Source organism: Macrotis lagotis, chromosome 4, assembly GCF_037893015.1.
Source record: "Macrotis lagotis isolate mMagLag1 chromosome 4, bilby.v1.9.chrom.fasta, whole genome shotgun sequence".
NCBI classification, from domain to species: domain Eukaryota; kingdom Metazoa; phylum Chordata; class Mammalia; order Peramelemorphia; family Peramelidae; genus Macrotis; species Macrotis lagotis.
The window spans coordinates 83,279,752-83,298,135 of NC_133661.1; the positions used below are offsets into that span (position 1 = coordinate 83,279,752).

Here is an 18,384-nt window from a genome sequence, read left to right on the forward strand (position 1 = left end):
ACATGTATAAGTATTATTACATGCATGTTGTGCATGGAAAATGGGTGATGGGGGAGATGAGAAAAGAATTAAGCAAATGTTATGAAATATTAGTAGAAAATAGAAAAAGCTTGCTTTTCAGCTCAAAGGTAGAAGGGTAGTTTATTTTATTTGTTATGCTCAGAAAATGAAATAAAAAGTTCCTGTACCAGTTCATATCATAGAGTTCAAAGGTCAGAGTTCATCACTAATTGAAGAGTCAAAAGACCAAGGTTATGGCCTCAGTTCCACCACTGTGGAGACTTGAGTCAAGTCATAACCTCTGGGAATGCTAATTTCTAACTGTCAAGTGAATGATCAGTTATCTGTTAAGTGACTGTTTTGAGAATCAAAAAGATATTAAATGTGAAAGAACTCTGGGGAAAAGGTCTCTCCCCTTGAAAAGGAAGATGATGATAGTCTTCATGGTGATAGCAATGAAGATGAACAACCCCTTTTCACTTTCAGCTGTGCACTACAAAGCAGTTTAACTGTTCTGGCAGTGAGGTACCTAAACACATGGTTTGAATGTGTTTTTAAAATCCTTTAACAGTATAACAATTTTGAAAGTTTAAAACCAGAATTATATTTATTAAATACCTTGTGAATAAGGTCCAGAATTTCTTGGCTGCTTTCCAAAATACAAAATTGAAAAATATGTCGCAGCATATCCTGTAGAATAGGTGTTAACCAGGATGAAGAGCTCTGAAAACAAAGAAATTAAGTTTTAGCATAAATGGTTGTACTTAAAATTTTTCTAGTGCAGTGAATTCCTTGAAGGATGAAATTTGTTAGTGGTAAGTGTGTTTCTGTGTGTGTGTGTGTGTGTGTGTGAGCCCACCCACACCCACACACACACACACACACCATACATACACACATGCATACAAACACATTTAAACTACAAAAGGTTTAGAAATTTACCACTCACTTCAAAGAAACTTACTATACAAGGTTAAACATCTTCATTTACAAAGGACAAAATGAATCTGACATGAGGATACACATCACATCACATCACAACAAGGCATGTATTAAATTAATTCTGTCAGATGATAATTACAGGCTGGTCAAGAAAACCACATAACACAATTACTGAGGAAAAGATTTCAGATAACAATGACTTGGAATTCTGCCTCAATCCAACTTACAGGGCAAAACAAATACTTTCTAGAAGACACAGGTCACAAAGCCAGGACTCTTGTGAAAAATAGAAATAGGCTTCAGCTACACATCTTTTATTAAAGCCTTTCAACTCTGAGAATAAGAAAGTTGAATAATGATAATCTTCTTAGCAGACAATTCAAGAATCAAACTTGTACATAAAATTAACACCAACTTTTTTCTGACCAAAAAGAAGACATGATGGAGAGAAACCAAGATCTAAGCAACTCCTATCATTCTCACTGGTAATCTGAATTAAGAGAGTGGACTTACCAGGACAAAGCTATGCATATCCAGCAGTGATACATTAAATAAATTAAAAGACAATCCTATCCAGAAGAAGAGCTATCCACACAGAAGGTGCGTTCAGTACCATCAGAGTTGTACTCTGAATCATCAAGTTCTTAAGTGAGTAGTACCTATGAAGGTTCTCCACACTGCTGGAATAACACACAGCAGCATGGTATCATCTGGCAATGCAGATCAAATTAAAGAACATTTAAAAATCTTTTTTTTTTTTAAATAAAAGCTATAGTGTTTAAAGTTGACTACTGAAAGAGCTGAAAATATAAACAGAAATTCTAGGAGACCAAAGACTTCTTCTGGGTAAATATAAATTATATGAAATGGATCTAGGATCACCACTTTAAAGCAAAATAGCTTCCTATCCAATCCTCAGAATCAGAAATGATTCTCTGGTAACCTGACTGTTTGAGATTTAACTTGTTTGAATTCATGAACACCCTTATGGGGGGTGGGGATGGAGGTAGAAGGAACATTGTGTTCTATTCTGGATGACACATTTTAGTTGGAAAAAATAATCAAATTCTAGTTTTCACTGCAGTTCTCAAAAACAGAATTGCTTCCAGTCTCTTGGTTCTGGTTCCAGTCTAGGTTTCCAGTCTCTTGGTTCTGGAAAGATGGTGTTTTCTTTGATTCTTCATTCTTTCTCAAGCCATATCCATTTCTACCTCTAGAACATATCACACAGTTATCATCTTAACTCATGTGCTTCCCTTGGACTATACTCCAAGAGATCTTCCACACAGTTGCCAAAGTGATTTTCTTAAGCAAAGATCTGACCATGTCATTCCCCTACTCAATAAACTTTAGTAATTATATTTGGTCCAACTCCTTTGTTTGGCTTTTAGAGCCCTTCACAATCTGACTCCAGTCTATTATTCCATTTCCTTTACTGTATGATTCAGTCAAAATGGTCTTCTCTCTGGAACTTACAAACTATACTCTACCTTGTCTCTGTTCCTTTTTATTGGCTGCCCCATGCTTAGAATCCACTGCTTCCTTACCTTTGTCTCAGACAATCCCTTCTCTTCCTTCAAGATATATATCAGGAAACACCACTTATTATGAAGCCTGTTCTGATCCTCTTAATGGCTTTCAACTTTTAATGAACTATGTGACGTTTATTTGGCATATATCTGTACATGTTATTGAAAGAAGGGATTTTTCCTTCTTGTGTCTGTACCCCCAGGTAGTTTTCATACAGTTTCTGGCCCATATTAAGTACTTAATAAATGAATGCTGATCTGACTGGTAACATTGTTCCTAGAAGCAGGAAAGTCTGGAAAATTGTATAATGTGAAGAATATTAGAATGAAATGAGAGTTCTTGGTCTTGAAAAAGATTTGGTGGGGAGGGACAAAAGAAGAGAAAAGGATGACAAGGGGAAAAAACATGATTTAGATCTTACAATATCTAAACAGCTACCATGTAATAGGGAGAAGGAAGAACTGGGACTATGGGAAGCAGTTAGACACAGGTTTTTATTTTTTGGTTCAATGTAAAAATTAACTTTCTAAAAACAAGAGATACCCATAAAGAGAATGGATAGTCCTATGAAATAAGTCCCTATCAGTGGAACTATGGATTAATGCACGATAGTAAATTAGACTAGATAACCTCCTAAAGGTCTTACAATTCAGTTTCAATAGAATCCTGGGAATCAAGGAGTTCTTTTTCTTGGACTTTCCGCTTAAACTTCTAAAACAATACTTATTAATACTCGTTCTACTATTTTGATAATACATTTAGAAAAACCAAAATAATGTCACTGGGATTAATATGAAATATGACAACAGTTTCAACTATTGACAAAAAATTTGAATTGCAGATACAACCTCCCCAGGGTCAAGGTCAAAAGATATATATAGTCTTCTATTCAGAGTTTCCTAAGTCATATGTTGGAGTCAGATAGAAAGGACCATGGAAATGATTTACTTCTGCCTATTCATTTTATAGACAAAGAAATATCCAAGTTTCCAGGAGTTTTCCAAAATCAATGGAAAAGTATTTATCAACCACCTACTATGTGCCAATAAAGACTCTGCTCTCATTGAGCTTTATAGTCTATCAGGGAAAGAAATGGTCTCTTTCTGACTCCCAGATCCTCAAACCCCCAATACCAAGGACCTACTCCAAGTAAATAAATGGAATTTTCCTCCTTTATTTTTATCAAAAAGTGTTTGATTATGCACTTTTAGTCAAATGAGTTATCTGGCTTTCTCTCTTTGACAATACTAAAAGTCACTGATTACTACTTTTGAAGTTCCTTTGTCAGGTATTATTTTGTGAGGTAGATGGTATGAGGGAAAAGGCATCTATTTTTATTTTAATTAGTACTCCTTTCTGTTTCTTAAAGATGACAAGGAATATACCAACATTTTAAACATAAAAATTACCAGCCAGGACTCCCTTCCTGTCTGAAGTAGAGAAGGCAACAGGTTTTCTCTATGTTTTCTTCATCGGGCTTATGAACATTTGAAACACTGGTAAGCCAAAGGCCTTACTCCTTTCCATAAGGAGTCTAGCATTTCAAATATTATTAAGTGATCAATCTGGGTAACCAGTATTCCATTTCATACTTGAATACAGGAAGTATCGTTTTTCAGCACTAAGTATTTTATTGCTCTGATTTTTTTATTCCCCCCCCCCATTTCTTTCTTTCTTTTGCCAGCCACACTGGACAGTAGTTTTCAACAACATTTTTTTAAAATTTTTCCCTCTCTCCCTTCCCCCTCACAAAAAGTAATGTAAAATAAGCTCTACATCTGTAAGTAAGCTAGAACATCAATCCATCTTAACCATGTGATAAATGAAATGATTCTACACTTTTAAACAAATACCTCATATTTCACTTTCCATCCCTTAAATTCATTCCACATTTATAATTGTTAGAATTGAATAGCTTTAAACAGATAAATGTAACAATGTATACTTAATAAGCTTCTGATGATTCACTGTTTTGATATGGTCTTCAGGAGAGCATTTTCTTTCGGAGCAAAATCTTAATTAAGTTTACTACCTAGTCTGTATGGCTAAACATGCATGTTATTTATTTTATATCATAAACTAAGCATGCCAAGCATTCCAACATAAAACGAAGTATATCTGCATGCTACTGGAAACCAAACATGCCTTTAAAGAAAATGTCAATGCTCTCTGATCATGAAAAAGGCTAAATGAAGTGAAAAAATCTGGCCACTGAAACTTGAGCATGATAGAAAATGGCAAACCAATGCCAAAGGTCACTTCTTTCTGGTTCCAAGATTCAGGTTCTTTTCAGAATAGTTTGTTATCATTAACATTGGTCATTCATTTGCACATTCACCAAATGTTTATTAATTATCCATTATGTGTTACTGGGAAAACAAAAGATGAAAAAATGACACGTCCTCAAGAACCTCACATTTTAGATAGGAGAAAAGGCTCAAATTTGAAAATAAAGGCAAAGAAATGGTTAGACATATGAGATTACAGTGGTGGAAAATCAGGAAAGATTTCATAAAGAAGGTAGAATGTGAGGCTAGGTCTTGAATCAATCAAAAAACAATGCTTAAATTCTTACTATATACAAGGAACGATATGAAGAAACAGAAATAGTAAGGAAAAAAAAAACTGGTCCCTGCCCTCAAGGAGATGACATTCTAATGGAAGGACAATAACATATAAGTAGCTGTATCCTCAATAAATATAGAAAGATGGAAGTTAATTTTAAAGGAAAAGACCACCTGTAGAAGGTCTGAACTGAGTCTTTAAGAAATCTGGGAGTTACAGATGAGGAGGGAAAGCATTCAGGAATGGGGTGGGGCAAGTCATGGCAAAGGCACAGAGCTACAAAGGATGGCAGCTTAATCAAGGAGATCCAAAAAAATGCTGAAGTAACATATTAAAAACAAGCATAGGTCAAATGGATAAAACAGTTCAAAAAGTTATTGAGGAGAAGAAGGCTTTAAAAAGCATAATTGGCCAGATGGAAAAGGAGATAAGAAAGTTCTCTGAGGAAAAAAACCTTCAGTTGTAGTATGGCACTAAAGAAAGCTGATGACTTTACGAGAAATCAAAAGAATGAAAAACTAGAAGAAAATGTGAAATCTCACTGAAAAAAAAACCAACAGATCTGGAAAACAGATCCAGGAGAGATAATTTTAAAATTATTGGGCTACTTCAAAGTCATGATCAGGAAAAGAACCTTGACCTCATTTTTAAAGAACTTCTACAGGAAAATTGTCCTGATATCCTAGAAGCAGAGGGCAAAATAGAAGTTGAAAGAATCCACAGATCTACTGAAAGAGATCCAAAAAAAATTAACCCCAAGGAATATTATAGCCAAGTTCCAGAACTCCCAAATCAAAGAGAAAATATTACAAGCAGCCAGGAGGAAACAATTCAAATATCATGGAGCTGCAGTCAGGATTACCCAGTACTTAGCAGCATCTACATTAAGGGCTCACAGGGCTTGGAGTATATTCCAGAAGGCAAAAGAGCTTGGAATGCAACCAAGAATCAATTACCCAGCAAAACTGAACCTCGTCTTCCAGGGAAAAGGATGAAACAGAGGAATTTCAAATGTTCCTGTTGAAACAACCACAGCTGAACAGAAAGTTTGATCTTCATGTACAGGACTCAGGTAAAGCATAGAGAGAGTGGATGAGAAAGGTAAATTATGAGGGACCTAATGAGGATGAACTGTGTGTATTCCTGCATGGGAAGATACTGGTAATACTCATATGAACCTTCTTATTTAATAGAGTAAGTAGGAGTTTTTATAGATGAGGCACAGGAGGAAGCTGAAATTGAAGATATAATATATTGTAAAAATGGAATCAGTGGGTGAAAGGGAAATGTACTGGGAATAAGAGAAAGGAGAAGTAGAATAGGCTAAGATATTTCATGTAAAAGGCATCTCATGTAGCTACTGCAATGGTATGGAAGGGGGGAAGAGGGAACCCTCATTCTTATCAGAAATGGCTCAGAGAGGAAACAGCATACATACTCAACAGGATATAGAAATCTAGATGAAAAAGGAGAGAAGGGGGACAGAGAGGGGAGGGGGGATGTAGGTGATAGAGGGTATATCATAGGAAAGGATAGTCAGATATAACACATTTTTGTTTTTACTTTTTGGGACCACGGGGCTGGGTGGTTGCTGGGTCTTTGGGGTGGGATGTGGGCTTGGGGCCTTCTGGTCCCAGGCCAGTGCTCTATCTGCTGCCCCACAGCACATTTCTGAAGAGGGACAGAGTGAAAGGAGAGAGAAAATATAACAGATGGTAGTGTGAAGGAATGGATGGAGGGAATTACAATCAGCAACAGCAATTGTGGAAAAATATGGAAATAACTTTTATGATGGACTTATAAGTCAAAGCTGATGTTATCAGACCACAGACTGAAACACATTTTTTTCTCTTTCTTTTACTTTCTCATGAGGTTTTATATTTTTGTAGGGGAGAGGTATTTTATCTTAAACAAGAATATTTTAGTAATGTGTAAATAAATTAAAGAAAATTTTAAAAATGACACAGAAGAAAAAAAGAAGTTTGAAAGAAGAATATATTATGTGGAGGGAAAAAGAAGAGAAAAGAGAAGAAAATGACTTCTGTTTTGGGCATGATGTTTGATCTTCCCACAGGATATTCAGTTTGAGATGCCCAAGAGCAGACAGAGCTATATGACTACAGCCAAATAAAGAATCATTTGCAGACAGATAACTAAGCCTATGGAAGATCGTCAAGTGAAACAGTAAAATTGGAGAGGAGGGGAGAAGAGGAGACTAGGACAGAGCCTTTGGGGGCAACCAAGGTTAGTGGGCATGACCTGTTTCAAAATACAGCAAAGTAAACTGAGAAGGAATAGTCAGATAGGTAGGAGAACCAATATGAAAAAATATAAAGTGCTACTCCAAGAGTCATATAAGTGCTAGCTATTATTTTTGCAAAGTAGAAGTTGTACAATGATTAGAGGATATTATAGATTTAATAAAATATTTAAATACCATGATCATCAGGATGCCAACCAACAGCAACAAATTCATAAAGTAACATCCAGTTAAAAAGTACAGAAATTATATACAAAAAAATTATCTACCATACCAAGTATAAAAGAAAAGTAATTTTAAAATAATAATTTATTAACTTTATTACTGTTGTTCTCTTCTAGTATGATATAGTAAGAAACACATGCAAACATACATACACACATTTGTATGACAGATGTCTCAGGGAGACTAAGGAGAGTTCATTTACAAAATCAAAAGGAAAAAGACTGAGAAAATCAGAAGTATAAAGAGAAATGATGACGATATTAAATCCCAAGTAGACGTAATTCATTAAGTCATAGACAAAATACAAATCACTGTATTTACTTTAGCTGGGAAGAGAAGTTAGAAATCTAAAATAGCAAATCAGAGTTTCTGAGTGCTAAGGAATTCACTATAATAAAGAAACAAACTCTGATATTCAACACAATATTGGGAAGACAATGCCAAAAGATTTCTGTATTTTAAGAAAAGAACAAAAGAACTAGGGGCTTCTAAACCCAATGAATTTATATTCAATCACAGAAATAATACTGCCCTTAGCAAATTTCTGGAAATCTCACCTATCAACCAACCAAGCAATTTACTAAATGCTTACTTATGTGCCAGGCACGTCCTTGAATGTCATCAGAAACCTATGAATGAAAAGGGTTCCTGGAAACTGAAGCAAATATCACAAAAGTCCATGATAAATGAACATAAAAATAAGATGATAAATTTAAAAGAAGAGTTGAAAATAGTAAAAAATGACTAGTAGAAGGTAAAGTCAAGTTGTCTATTATTAGACAACATAAGGACAATGAGACGCAGAATTTACATTGGTCAGATGTTTATTCATGGATTTTTTTTTTTTTTTTTTTTTTTTTTTAGTTTTTACAAGGCAATGGGGTTAAGTGGCTTGCCCAAGGCCACACAGCTAGGTAATTATTAAGTGTCTGAGGCTGCATTTGAACTCAGGTACTCCTGACTCCAAGGCTGGTGATCTATCCACTGTGCCACCTAGCCGCAACTATTTTGTTTTTTTAACATTTGCCAAAGTCTTTTGTCCAAAATGTCTACTAATTTTTTTTGAAAAGATAAATCCAAGTTAAAGCAAACATACAGTCTCTATTCATCATCACCCCTTCAACGGTCTTCAGAATGTGTTGTGGTCTCACACAAAGTCTTACATTTTTAGACTAAGTCCTATTTCCCACTCTGACCTCTCCCTCACCACCCCACCCTACCTCCCAACTACAGTTAGCTGTAGCAAACCAAACAATGAGTCTGATAGAGCCAAGTCTATATGATTGCTGCCAGACACAAGTTCCTACTTACAGTAGGGGCATGGAGCAAAAGTGAGCAGCTGATAGCCAGGTAAGTTGAGTCAGGATTCTTTTAAACTATCAAAGCTGTTTTATACAATGATTAGTTCTTACCTGGTCCTGTGTTGACAATAATGTAAATAGCGTTTCCAATGCTGCTCTTCGAACTGATGATATAGTGTGATGCAAAAATGGCCAAACACGTGGTACTAAAACTGTAAGTGACTGTTGGATACTAATAAAGAAGATGTAAATTAATCTTACTCATATGTATTTTCTTGATAAATAAGAATCCATTTAAGTTTCACTTATATATGGACTTCATAATAGTAACATTTTTTCTCATGAACCTAAATCATTTTCTAAAAGGTAAGGTTTTTATTTGTACAACTCACTCAATACCATTACTCAACTCAATAGCATTGCAGTATCATATAAGCATAAAACACAAGGTCATAGAGAGGGGTACAAATGGTATTAGATTCTTCTGTGACACTGGTGCTGTTATGTGTTTTGCTTTAATTTCTTTCTCATTATGTCAATTTTTTCCCATTCTGAAAAATCAGGCATCTATCAATGGAATTAGTCAGTGGCATCAGAAGTGGCAATTCTCCATTTCCCACTTGTTATATTGCTGTGAGTGATTTCAATAGCTATAGACAGTTGTGTATATTCTCTATTGAAGGGGCATTACTCTTACCATCAGATGGGCAGAATGTGTGAAATGCAGCACTTATCAACTACACCACTAGAAAAGTGTTCTTAAAACAGGGAATTTTAAATAATGTCTCCTCCTTGTCAGTCTTGGTTAAATAAGAAAATAAAGCCAAGGCAATCTTGGAATCATAGGTTCTCATTTATAACCATTAAGTCCACCTAACAAATGAAGAGATAGATGTTCTTTTCTACCTCAGAGTGACTTAATGTAAGTTGGCTGAATTTAGAAAAATGTGTTCCATGCTGGGGTGGATGTGTTGCTAAATCTTTAACTACTGGCTATCCAAAAGAAATGTGGGAAAAACCTTAAATGCATTACAGTTTAATCTGCCTTTACTTTCTTTTTTTAAAGTCTAGACAAGAAAAAATAAATCATGTCTTTTAAAAAATCAGTTCCAGTACATCACTGGGTTCATGCACTTATATATGAGGTGTACACCCTTTTTAAGAGAATTTAAGTAAATAGTGGTAAACTCATACCACCTTCACTGTTCTCAGTTTCAATGGGTCATCTTTGATCGCTATTTGTTAGCTGTCCCTTCCATTTTTTGGGAGGACTAGTGTTTCCTGTGCCTTAAATCCAAGCATACACATACAAATAAACATGCAGACACAAAACAGACTAAGAACAAATAAACAGCAGTTTTTGTTATCAGTGCAATTGGTCATGCTGGATTCCATTTTTAAAGCATGCTACATTTCATTTTATTTTAGGTTGATAGTTATTTACCACCTAAAAATATCATTTTAGAGAACGAATATATTTGCTAATAAAACATTTGTTGGAAAAAAATTATGAAAAGCTGACAAGTTTATAAAGCACTAAGCTGACAAAATTTTCACTCACTAGATCCATTTCCTTGCATTAGCTAACCAGTCCTTTTTGCACTTCATTAACCTGGTAATAGAATAAGGATAAAATCCTTTCTTTTAGGTACTTAAGAGATTTATAGATGCTTTTGGTAGATCATTTAGTATTAATTTTTTTTATATATAAATGAATTGAAATTCACAATCACCAGTGAGGCTTGCCCTAGGTAACAAAACTAATTAGTGGCACAACCAGGACAAAATGCTTATGCTATCTAATTTCAACATATGGTGATTAACAACTTGTATACATCCTGTAACTTCTCTTTTCCTGACTTCTTTTTATAGCACTTATTCTGTGATCCCAATAGCTGCACTGTACTACGCCTTCAATGCCAACATTATGGGCCTATTTGTAGGATACCACTACTAGATCATTCCTATACCATTCTACTATTTTTTTATACATTTCAAATTTTCAATTTAAAGTCTAATATTTCAGTATTTCAAGTGTCTCAGAAATAATTATAAAATGTGGGGCATTTTATGACCTCTACATAAAGCTGTAAACAAATAACAAAGATTTATTTCCTCTTCTCTCTTCATTACCTGGTCTTATTAACAGAATAGATTAGCTTTCAGTTGATATCTAAGAAATTAGATTAAAAGACCAGTAAACAGCTGCCCAATCACTGGGCCTCATTTCAGATATAGCACACTAGTAAAGTTTTATAATTTTGGCATGCTTCTGTCTTTAGTATAATTTAGGGGGTTTGAACATTTAAGTAAAATAACTGTTTTGACTGTTCTAAAAAGAACTAGTCACTGAAATAAAAGATGAAAAGATAGTTGCGATTTTTGATACCAAGGAAAAGCTAGCTAATGATAAGTTATACAAATTCCCAAATCATAATTCTATGATAAGATATTTCTAAAAGTACACTAATTTCTATATAATTGTAGATTTACATGAGTTATAATAATGAATAAACCAAAATAAATGCACCAATGATAAAGAACAGAACAGACAAGGTAAAGAACTGTACAATTGAAAAATATCTTAAAAAGGCCTCTTCTCTTTGACACTCCTGCTCCAATCACTCTTATGGTTGACTTTCTACTCAAGTGTCTCCTAAGAAAACAGATTCTCACTACAAAGTATTTCTTAATTCTTAGAAGATTTAAATATCTAAAAAATGAATTCAAAATGCACCTAAAATCATACTATGGCTCTGTCAAGAACAATTACCTGCACTGTTGGACTTGAGGATAAGTTAGAAGGGATGAAAGAAGGGTCATGATACTATTGGTTGAAGCTGTAAGATCATCAAGTTCCAGAAGAGCATCCCATAATGTATTTATAATAAAAGGTACCTATAAGATGAATTAAAAAATGAAATGTTTGTTAACCATATTTTGTATGTTTTATACACATATTAAGCATAAAATCCAGCACTTTTTGCCACTGCTGAGTTATATATCTCTAGGAAAGAAGTACAGCAAACAAATAACTAATGATTCTTCAGTAAAATAAAACAGGTAGGATTTGAAATCTGAGGACCTGAATTCAAATTCTAGCTCTGCCACTTAAAAATCTATATGAATTTTTGTTATATTCCCTAAACTTTTTGGGTGTTGGTTTCCTCTACTACAAAATGAGAGTTAGATGCATCAGTCTCTAAAGTCCATGTGGCCCTCAATCTATGATCCTATCAAACTACTGGATATCATTAAGTTTTCTGGTAGGGACCCAGACTTTCTTTGGGTCTCTCAATGACACGTGAACCACGCTACTCTACCTACGTTACCCCAACATCATCCTTTACTCCAATAAATTCAATACCTCTGCTAAACTCACAATGAACTCTTACACTATTTCCTATGCCTGAAAATGACACCTTTCCTTTTAAGCCCAAGTCAATCAATTAATCAAGCAATAAAAAGGTGTCCAAATATCACCCGCTTTAAGAAGTCTTCTCTTATCTCCCTTAGGTGTTCAAGTTTCTTTGGATATTCAAAAACACTTGATTATTTCCATACCATTTTACTATTTTTATGCATTTCTAATGAATATGACTCAGAGCTAGTAAGTACGAGATTCCTTAATTAGGAAATAAAGAAATTGGGCAATTTGAAGGGAGAAAAAAGGTTAGAGGAATTAATAGTTGATATACTAAATCTAAATGAACTGTTCAGAGAAAAAAGGCAGAAATATTATAATTTACCTTTTGGGATTGAAGGTGAACAAGACTATCTACCACCGGTACCAATGATGCTGCAGCAACAGCCCTGACATCATCATCAAGATCCTGGAGTCCTTCAATTATTTTAGTCAAAACTTTAGGCAATAAAGTTTTAATTACATCCTGCAAGATTACATATCAAAAGTGATAATTTGATTCATAAAGAAAATAACATTTATTGAATACCTTCTGTGTAAAGCACTATTGGACACCTCAAGATAAATAATACATGGACCTGTCCTTAAGGAACCTCAAAGAAGGGAAGCAGATAAATACAGGTTACTTTTTAAATGTAAAATCATAATAAAATTAAGCTGAATGCAAATATTGACAATGAATCTGAAAAAGTAGTTATAAGAACTAATAGTAGTTATAAGAACTAAGAGTAGTTATAAGAACTAATAAAGCATGTAGACTGAAATATAAAAATAAGTGTGTATGTTTATATATGTATACACGTCTGTGTGTGTGTGAGAGTAATGTATGGGAATCACAAAAACCAATATAACCAAATTTTGTGTAATTACCTTTTAATGTCTTAGTCCCCCCCGCCCCCCGGAGAGCTTATTTTACAGTACAGGTATAGTACAAGACTGGGGGGCTATTTAGTAAGTATAATATTGAGTACAATATGAAGTATATAAGAAAAAAGAAAGTAAGAGTTTCAAGGAATAACTAAGTTTTATTATTACTTGAGTTTTGTGCATCAATTTCTTCATATAGCTGGGGTTGTAAAAATTATATGAAAATATATAAATACATAAAGGTAAACAAGAAAAATAACTAAACTCCTAAAACAGAAGTATAGTGAAAAATATAGATGATTAAGAAACAAAAAAATAGCAATTAACATGTAAATATTTAATACACATGTGTACACATTCCTGTGGAAATTTGTATGCACATACATATGTACAGAGACACATAAGTAATTGCTGTATAAGTTATACTTTAGAGGAGATAATTCCTTCTACATAATTCCTTCTGGCTTAAGAGAATAAAAATGAAACAAGTGAATCTGAATTGAAATTAGATTGAATTGAAAAACTGGTTGCAGTAATATGTTTAATTATGAAAATTACATGGAATTATTTTGAAGCCTATGACTATCAAAGATATTTTATTTTAGTACTAAAATACTTGGTCTGTATTTAAACAAATGAAATGCAACAACCAAAATCCCTTTTACAATGATAAAGAATGTTAAATCAAGGAAAGACTGGCTATCAATTATGTGTCTGATATTTTATTAGGAAGGTTTCATATAGGATAAAATAAAACTTAGACAATCCTTACTGTCAAGAAACTTACAAACTAATTGAAGGAGATAAACTAGGTGGCTTCAGAGATTGCTTCCAACTCCTGACAGAGGTATGTCTCTAATTCTCTTTTGATATATGGCTCAAATCTCTACTTGAAGAATTTCTACGTGTCTGCAACCTGGCCTCAGAATGTCAAAAATGAGTCTTTCAATTGCTGAATACTACATTGACCCAATCCTATACAGACTGACCAACTGTGACTTAAGAGGTACACTACAATATTTAAAATATAAATAATGCCAACTTTTTAAGAGAGAGAAAAATTACTTCATTCATGATACAGATTGTTAAGTGTTTACCTGACGAACTGCTAAAACATATTTTATTCCTAACAGGCCACCATGTCTCACTTCCCACTGTTCTTGTGTGAGCAAATTAAGGAGTACATCCACGGTCTTATGAACTCCTGTTTCATTCATATGTTTTAATACCACGCCTAAAGTTTGAGCACAAGTTTCACGAACTGGTGCTACAACCTAGAAGTAGAAAGGAAGAAAAGTTCAAAAATGGTGCCGGATTATGTGAAAAATTAGAACTGAATTTCTGAAAAAAGTCTCCCTTCAGTATGATGCTTACTTCATCTGAAACAAAGTCACCAAATCTGTCTAATGCAAAAACACAAAGCAATCTAATGGCCAAGTCTTCCAGCCAATCTTGATGCTGATGGATCATCTGGGAAAACACAATCACTATTAAGTATCACAAACAAATATCACTTCAAGAATTCTTTCCATTGGGGAAAACTTATTTCTAAAATTCAAATTAACATCCAAATAAAAGACCCCCCCCCCGCCAAAAAACAAGACCAAGTACATCATTTTAACTAAATGAACATTAGCCAAAAACCAATTAATCTCTTGGGCATCATAAATTACAATTTACTTGTTGATTAAATTAACTGGGATAGACCTGCACTAAAGTTCCAACAAGGCAAGAAATCCAGTTAAGTCACTTGGCATGCAAGAAACACACACCATACGGTCAGTTTAATGACCAACTATATATCCCCATTCCTTACTCTATCACAAACTCATATTCTCACTCAACACTTCTCTCAATTTTTTCATGATCTCTTCTTTTCAGCCTACTATCTGCTAATCTTTCAAATAAACTTCTTAGCACTTAAACTGTCAGTCTCACTGACCATTTGATGTTTCATTTATCTGCCTTCTTTCATATTCCTCATCATCCCACTTTTCCCTGCCCCTTTCTCCCTAAGCATTTCACTCCTCTCTCTCATTCTTTTCCCTTTAGCTCTCATTTTCAGTATTCATTATCATTAGTCTAATAACTTACCTCTTCTAATGTGCTATCTCCTATTTTACCACCACTTTTCCCATGAGCTTTGAGAATTTCCCTTAGTCCAGTACCTGCACCATGTCGAACCTAAAAGTATCAACATTAAATAATGTTACAATCTTAATATTTAATCTGCCTTGTTTAACTTCTTTTCAATAAAAATATTAAGCTTTCATAAAACTAAAGTATGCCATATAGCAATTTAAAATAATAAGCTTTCTTTTGAGTAAAATCCTAGCTAATATGTCTTCAAGACAATGCATTATAAAAGAAATAAAACAGAGTTTAAGTTACATGAGTCTGAATTTTAGTTAAGATTCTTATTATCAAAGTCCTCACCTATAAAATGAAGGATTTGATCTGTACACAATGGACTAAATCAGTAGAACAAAAACAATTAAAGTTTGAAAGTGAATCCAAAGTTTATTGGGAGAGGATAGCAAAATGCCTCTGTGAAGAGTCAAAAGTTGAGGATGGGAAAGTTCACAAGGAGACATAGGCAGTTGATGTTTTGGTTTATGGTACTGCATCATTAGCAGAGCATTGATAATATTATGAGGAACAAATCTTACCTCCCAGGATGGATTAAAAAGATCATTACACAGTTCTTCACAAAAGCTTTCCAAGGGCCATTCATTTGTCTACATAAAAAAAAAGGTTAAGTAAATTAACAAATGAAATATTTTAAATAAGTCTTTCATGCCAATAATACATATGTACCTTTAAAAACTTTTTCATGTGTACAATAGTAAGCATTTCTCTAATAGGAGAGGGAGAACCAAGGGAGTGGTGCCTTGAAGATCTAGACAGCTTAAGAGTATCAAGGGGAAAAGTTTCAAAGTGTTAAAGGTTGCAAAGAAGTCGAGAAGAATGAGGACTCTCTGAACTTGGTCATTAAGAGATCATTGAAATAAGCAGTAGCTATCCAAAACTATCAACAAACATTTTATGTAATAGAGATAAACTTTTCCAAAGCATTTCCAATAAGATCAGGAGTGAAACAAAGATGCTCATTATTACCATTACTATTCAAAATAGTGTTAGAAATGCTAGCTTTACAACATGGGGGTGGGTGGGGTGATGATCAACCTTAATGGACTTGCTCACTCATCAGTGCAACAATCAGGTATCTGAGATGGAGAATACCATCTGTATCCAGAGAAAGAATTGTGGAGTTTAAACAAAGACCAAAGCCTATTACCTATAATTAAAAAAAAAAAGTTATCTTATGCAATTTTGTTATTTCTTACACTTTTTTTTCTACCTTAAGGATGTGATTTCTCTCTCCTCACATTCAACTTAGATCAATATAAAGCAATGTAAAGACTAACAGACTGCCTTCTGTGGGGGGTGGGGGGGGAGGAAGCAAGATTAAGGGGAAAAAAAAGAAATGCTAGGGGGCAGCTAGATGGTACAGTGGATAGAGCACCGACCCTGGACTCAGGAGTACCTGAGTTCAAATCCACCCTCAGACACTTAAAAATTACCAAGTGGCCTTGGGCAAGCCACTTAACCTCATTTGCCTAGCAAAAACCTAAACAAAAAGAAAAAAGAAATGCTAGCTTTAGAAATAAGAGAAAAAAAAGAAATTGAAGGAATTAGAATTGGCAATGAGGAGGCAAAACTTTCACTCTTTACAGACAATTTGATGTTCTATTTAGAGAACTCTATAAAATCAACTTAAAAACTACATGAAACAATTAGCAATTTCAGCAAAGTATCAGGATATAAAATAAACTCACATAAATGATCAGCATTTCTATATATGAACAACAGAGCCAAAGGGTAAAAGATAGAAAGAGAAATTTCATTTAAAAAAGTAACTGTAGACAACATAAAATACTTAAGAATCTACCTCTCCAAGACAAATTCAGAAACTATATGAACACAATTACAAAACATTTTTCACACAAATAAAGTCAGATCTAAACAACTGAAAAAATTGCTCGTGGTTAGGCTGAGTCAATTTTTTTATTAAAATGCCAATTCTATTAAAATTAAATTTGTGTCATACTAATTAGACTTCCAAAAATCTTATTTTACACAGCTAGAAAAAACAGTAACAAAATTCATCTGAAACAACAAAAAGTTAAGAATATTAAGGGAATTGATGAAAAAAATGCAAAGCAAGGTGGTCTAGCTATACCAGGTCCTGGTTAAGAAACAATGATGGACAAGTAACTTAGAATGAATACAAAAGAAACAGTAATAAATGACTATAGCTATTGACAAACCCAAAGACATTAGCTTCTGGGGTAAGAACTCACTATTTGACAAAAACTGCTGGGAAAAGTAAAAACACTAGTATGGTAGAAACTAGGCATAGACCTACATCTCATACCCTATATCAAAATAAGGTCAAACTGGGTACAGGATTTAGACATAAAGGGCATTATCGTAGACCTATTAAAAGATCCCTTGGATATTTGGAAAGGGAAGAAATATTTGACCAAACAAAAAATAGGGGTTTGCATTAATAAAACCAATGCAGACAAGATTAGAAGGAAGAAAGCTGGGAAACAATTTTCATATCTAGTGTTTCTTATAAAGGTCTCATTTCTAAAATATGAAGAGAAATTAATCAAATTTATTAAGATTACAAGTCATTCCTCAATTGATAAAAGGTCAAAGAATATGAACAACCAGTTCTCAGATGAAGAAATTAAAGATATATGTATATATATGTATATATACATATATATATGTCATGTGAAAAAATACCCCAAATTATTAATGACTAGAGAAATGAAAATTAAAACAACTATGAGGTATTACTATACCACTTTATACCTATTATATTGGCTAAGATGACAGAAAAGGAAAATGATCAGAATTGGGAAAGGATGCGGGAAAATTGGGACATTAATTATTGTGAACCATTCTGAAGAGCAATGTAGACCTGTGCCCAAAGAACAATAAAATTGATCGTACCCTTTGAGCAAGCAATACCAATATTATAACAATGTTATATCCAAAAAAAACCATAAAGAAATGGGCAAAGTTCCTCATGTTCAAAAATACTTATAGCAGTTCTTTTTATAGTGGCAAAGAATTGGAAATTGAGAGGATATCAATCAATTGGGGAATGACTAAACAAACTGTGGTATATGAATGTCATGGAGTACTATTGTATTATAAGAAATCATGGTCAAATTTTAGAGAAGCATGAAAAG

The 18,384-nt window shown here is 33.8% G+C and overlaps 1 protein-coding gene across 6 annotated transcripts in view; it reads right to left on the reverse strand.

The window, feature by feature from the left end:
* BTAF1 (B-TFIID TATA-box binding protein associated factor 1) overlaps positions 1 to 18,384 on the reverse strand; it is a 115,760-nt gene that overhangs the window by 55,436 nt on the left and 41,940 nt on the right. For all 6 annotated transcript variants that reach the window (XM_074233382.1, XM_074233381.1, XM_074233384.1 and 3 more), the window contains 8 exons: positions 15,784 to 15,852; positions 15,209 to 15,298; positions 14,489 to 14,584; positions 14,212 to 14,388; positions 12,573 to 12,713; positions 11,597 to 11,721; positions 8,935 to 9,055; positions 619 to 723 (listed from right to left, as the gene is read on the reverse strand). In XM_074233382.1, coding sequence (XP_074089483.1) covers positions 619 to 723; positions 8,935 to 9,055; positions 11,597 to 11,721; positions 12,573 to 12,713; positions 14,212 to 14,388; positions 14,489 to 14,584; positions 15,209 to 15,298; positions 15,784 to 15,852 — 924 coding nt within the window. The remainder of the gene's footprint in view (positions 1 to 618; positions 724 to 8,934; positions 9,056 to 11,596; positions 11,722 to 12,572; positions 12,714 to 14,211; positions 14,389 to 14,488; positions 14,585 to 15,208; positions 15,299 to 15,783; positions 15,853 to 18,384) is intronic.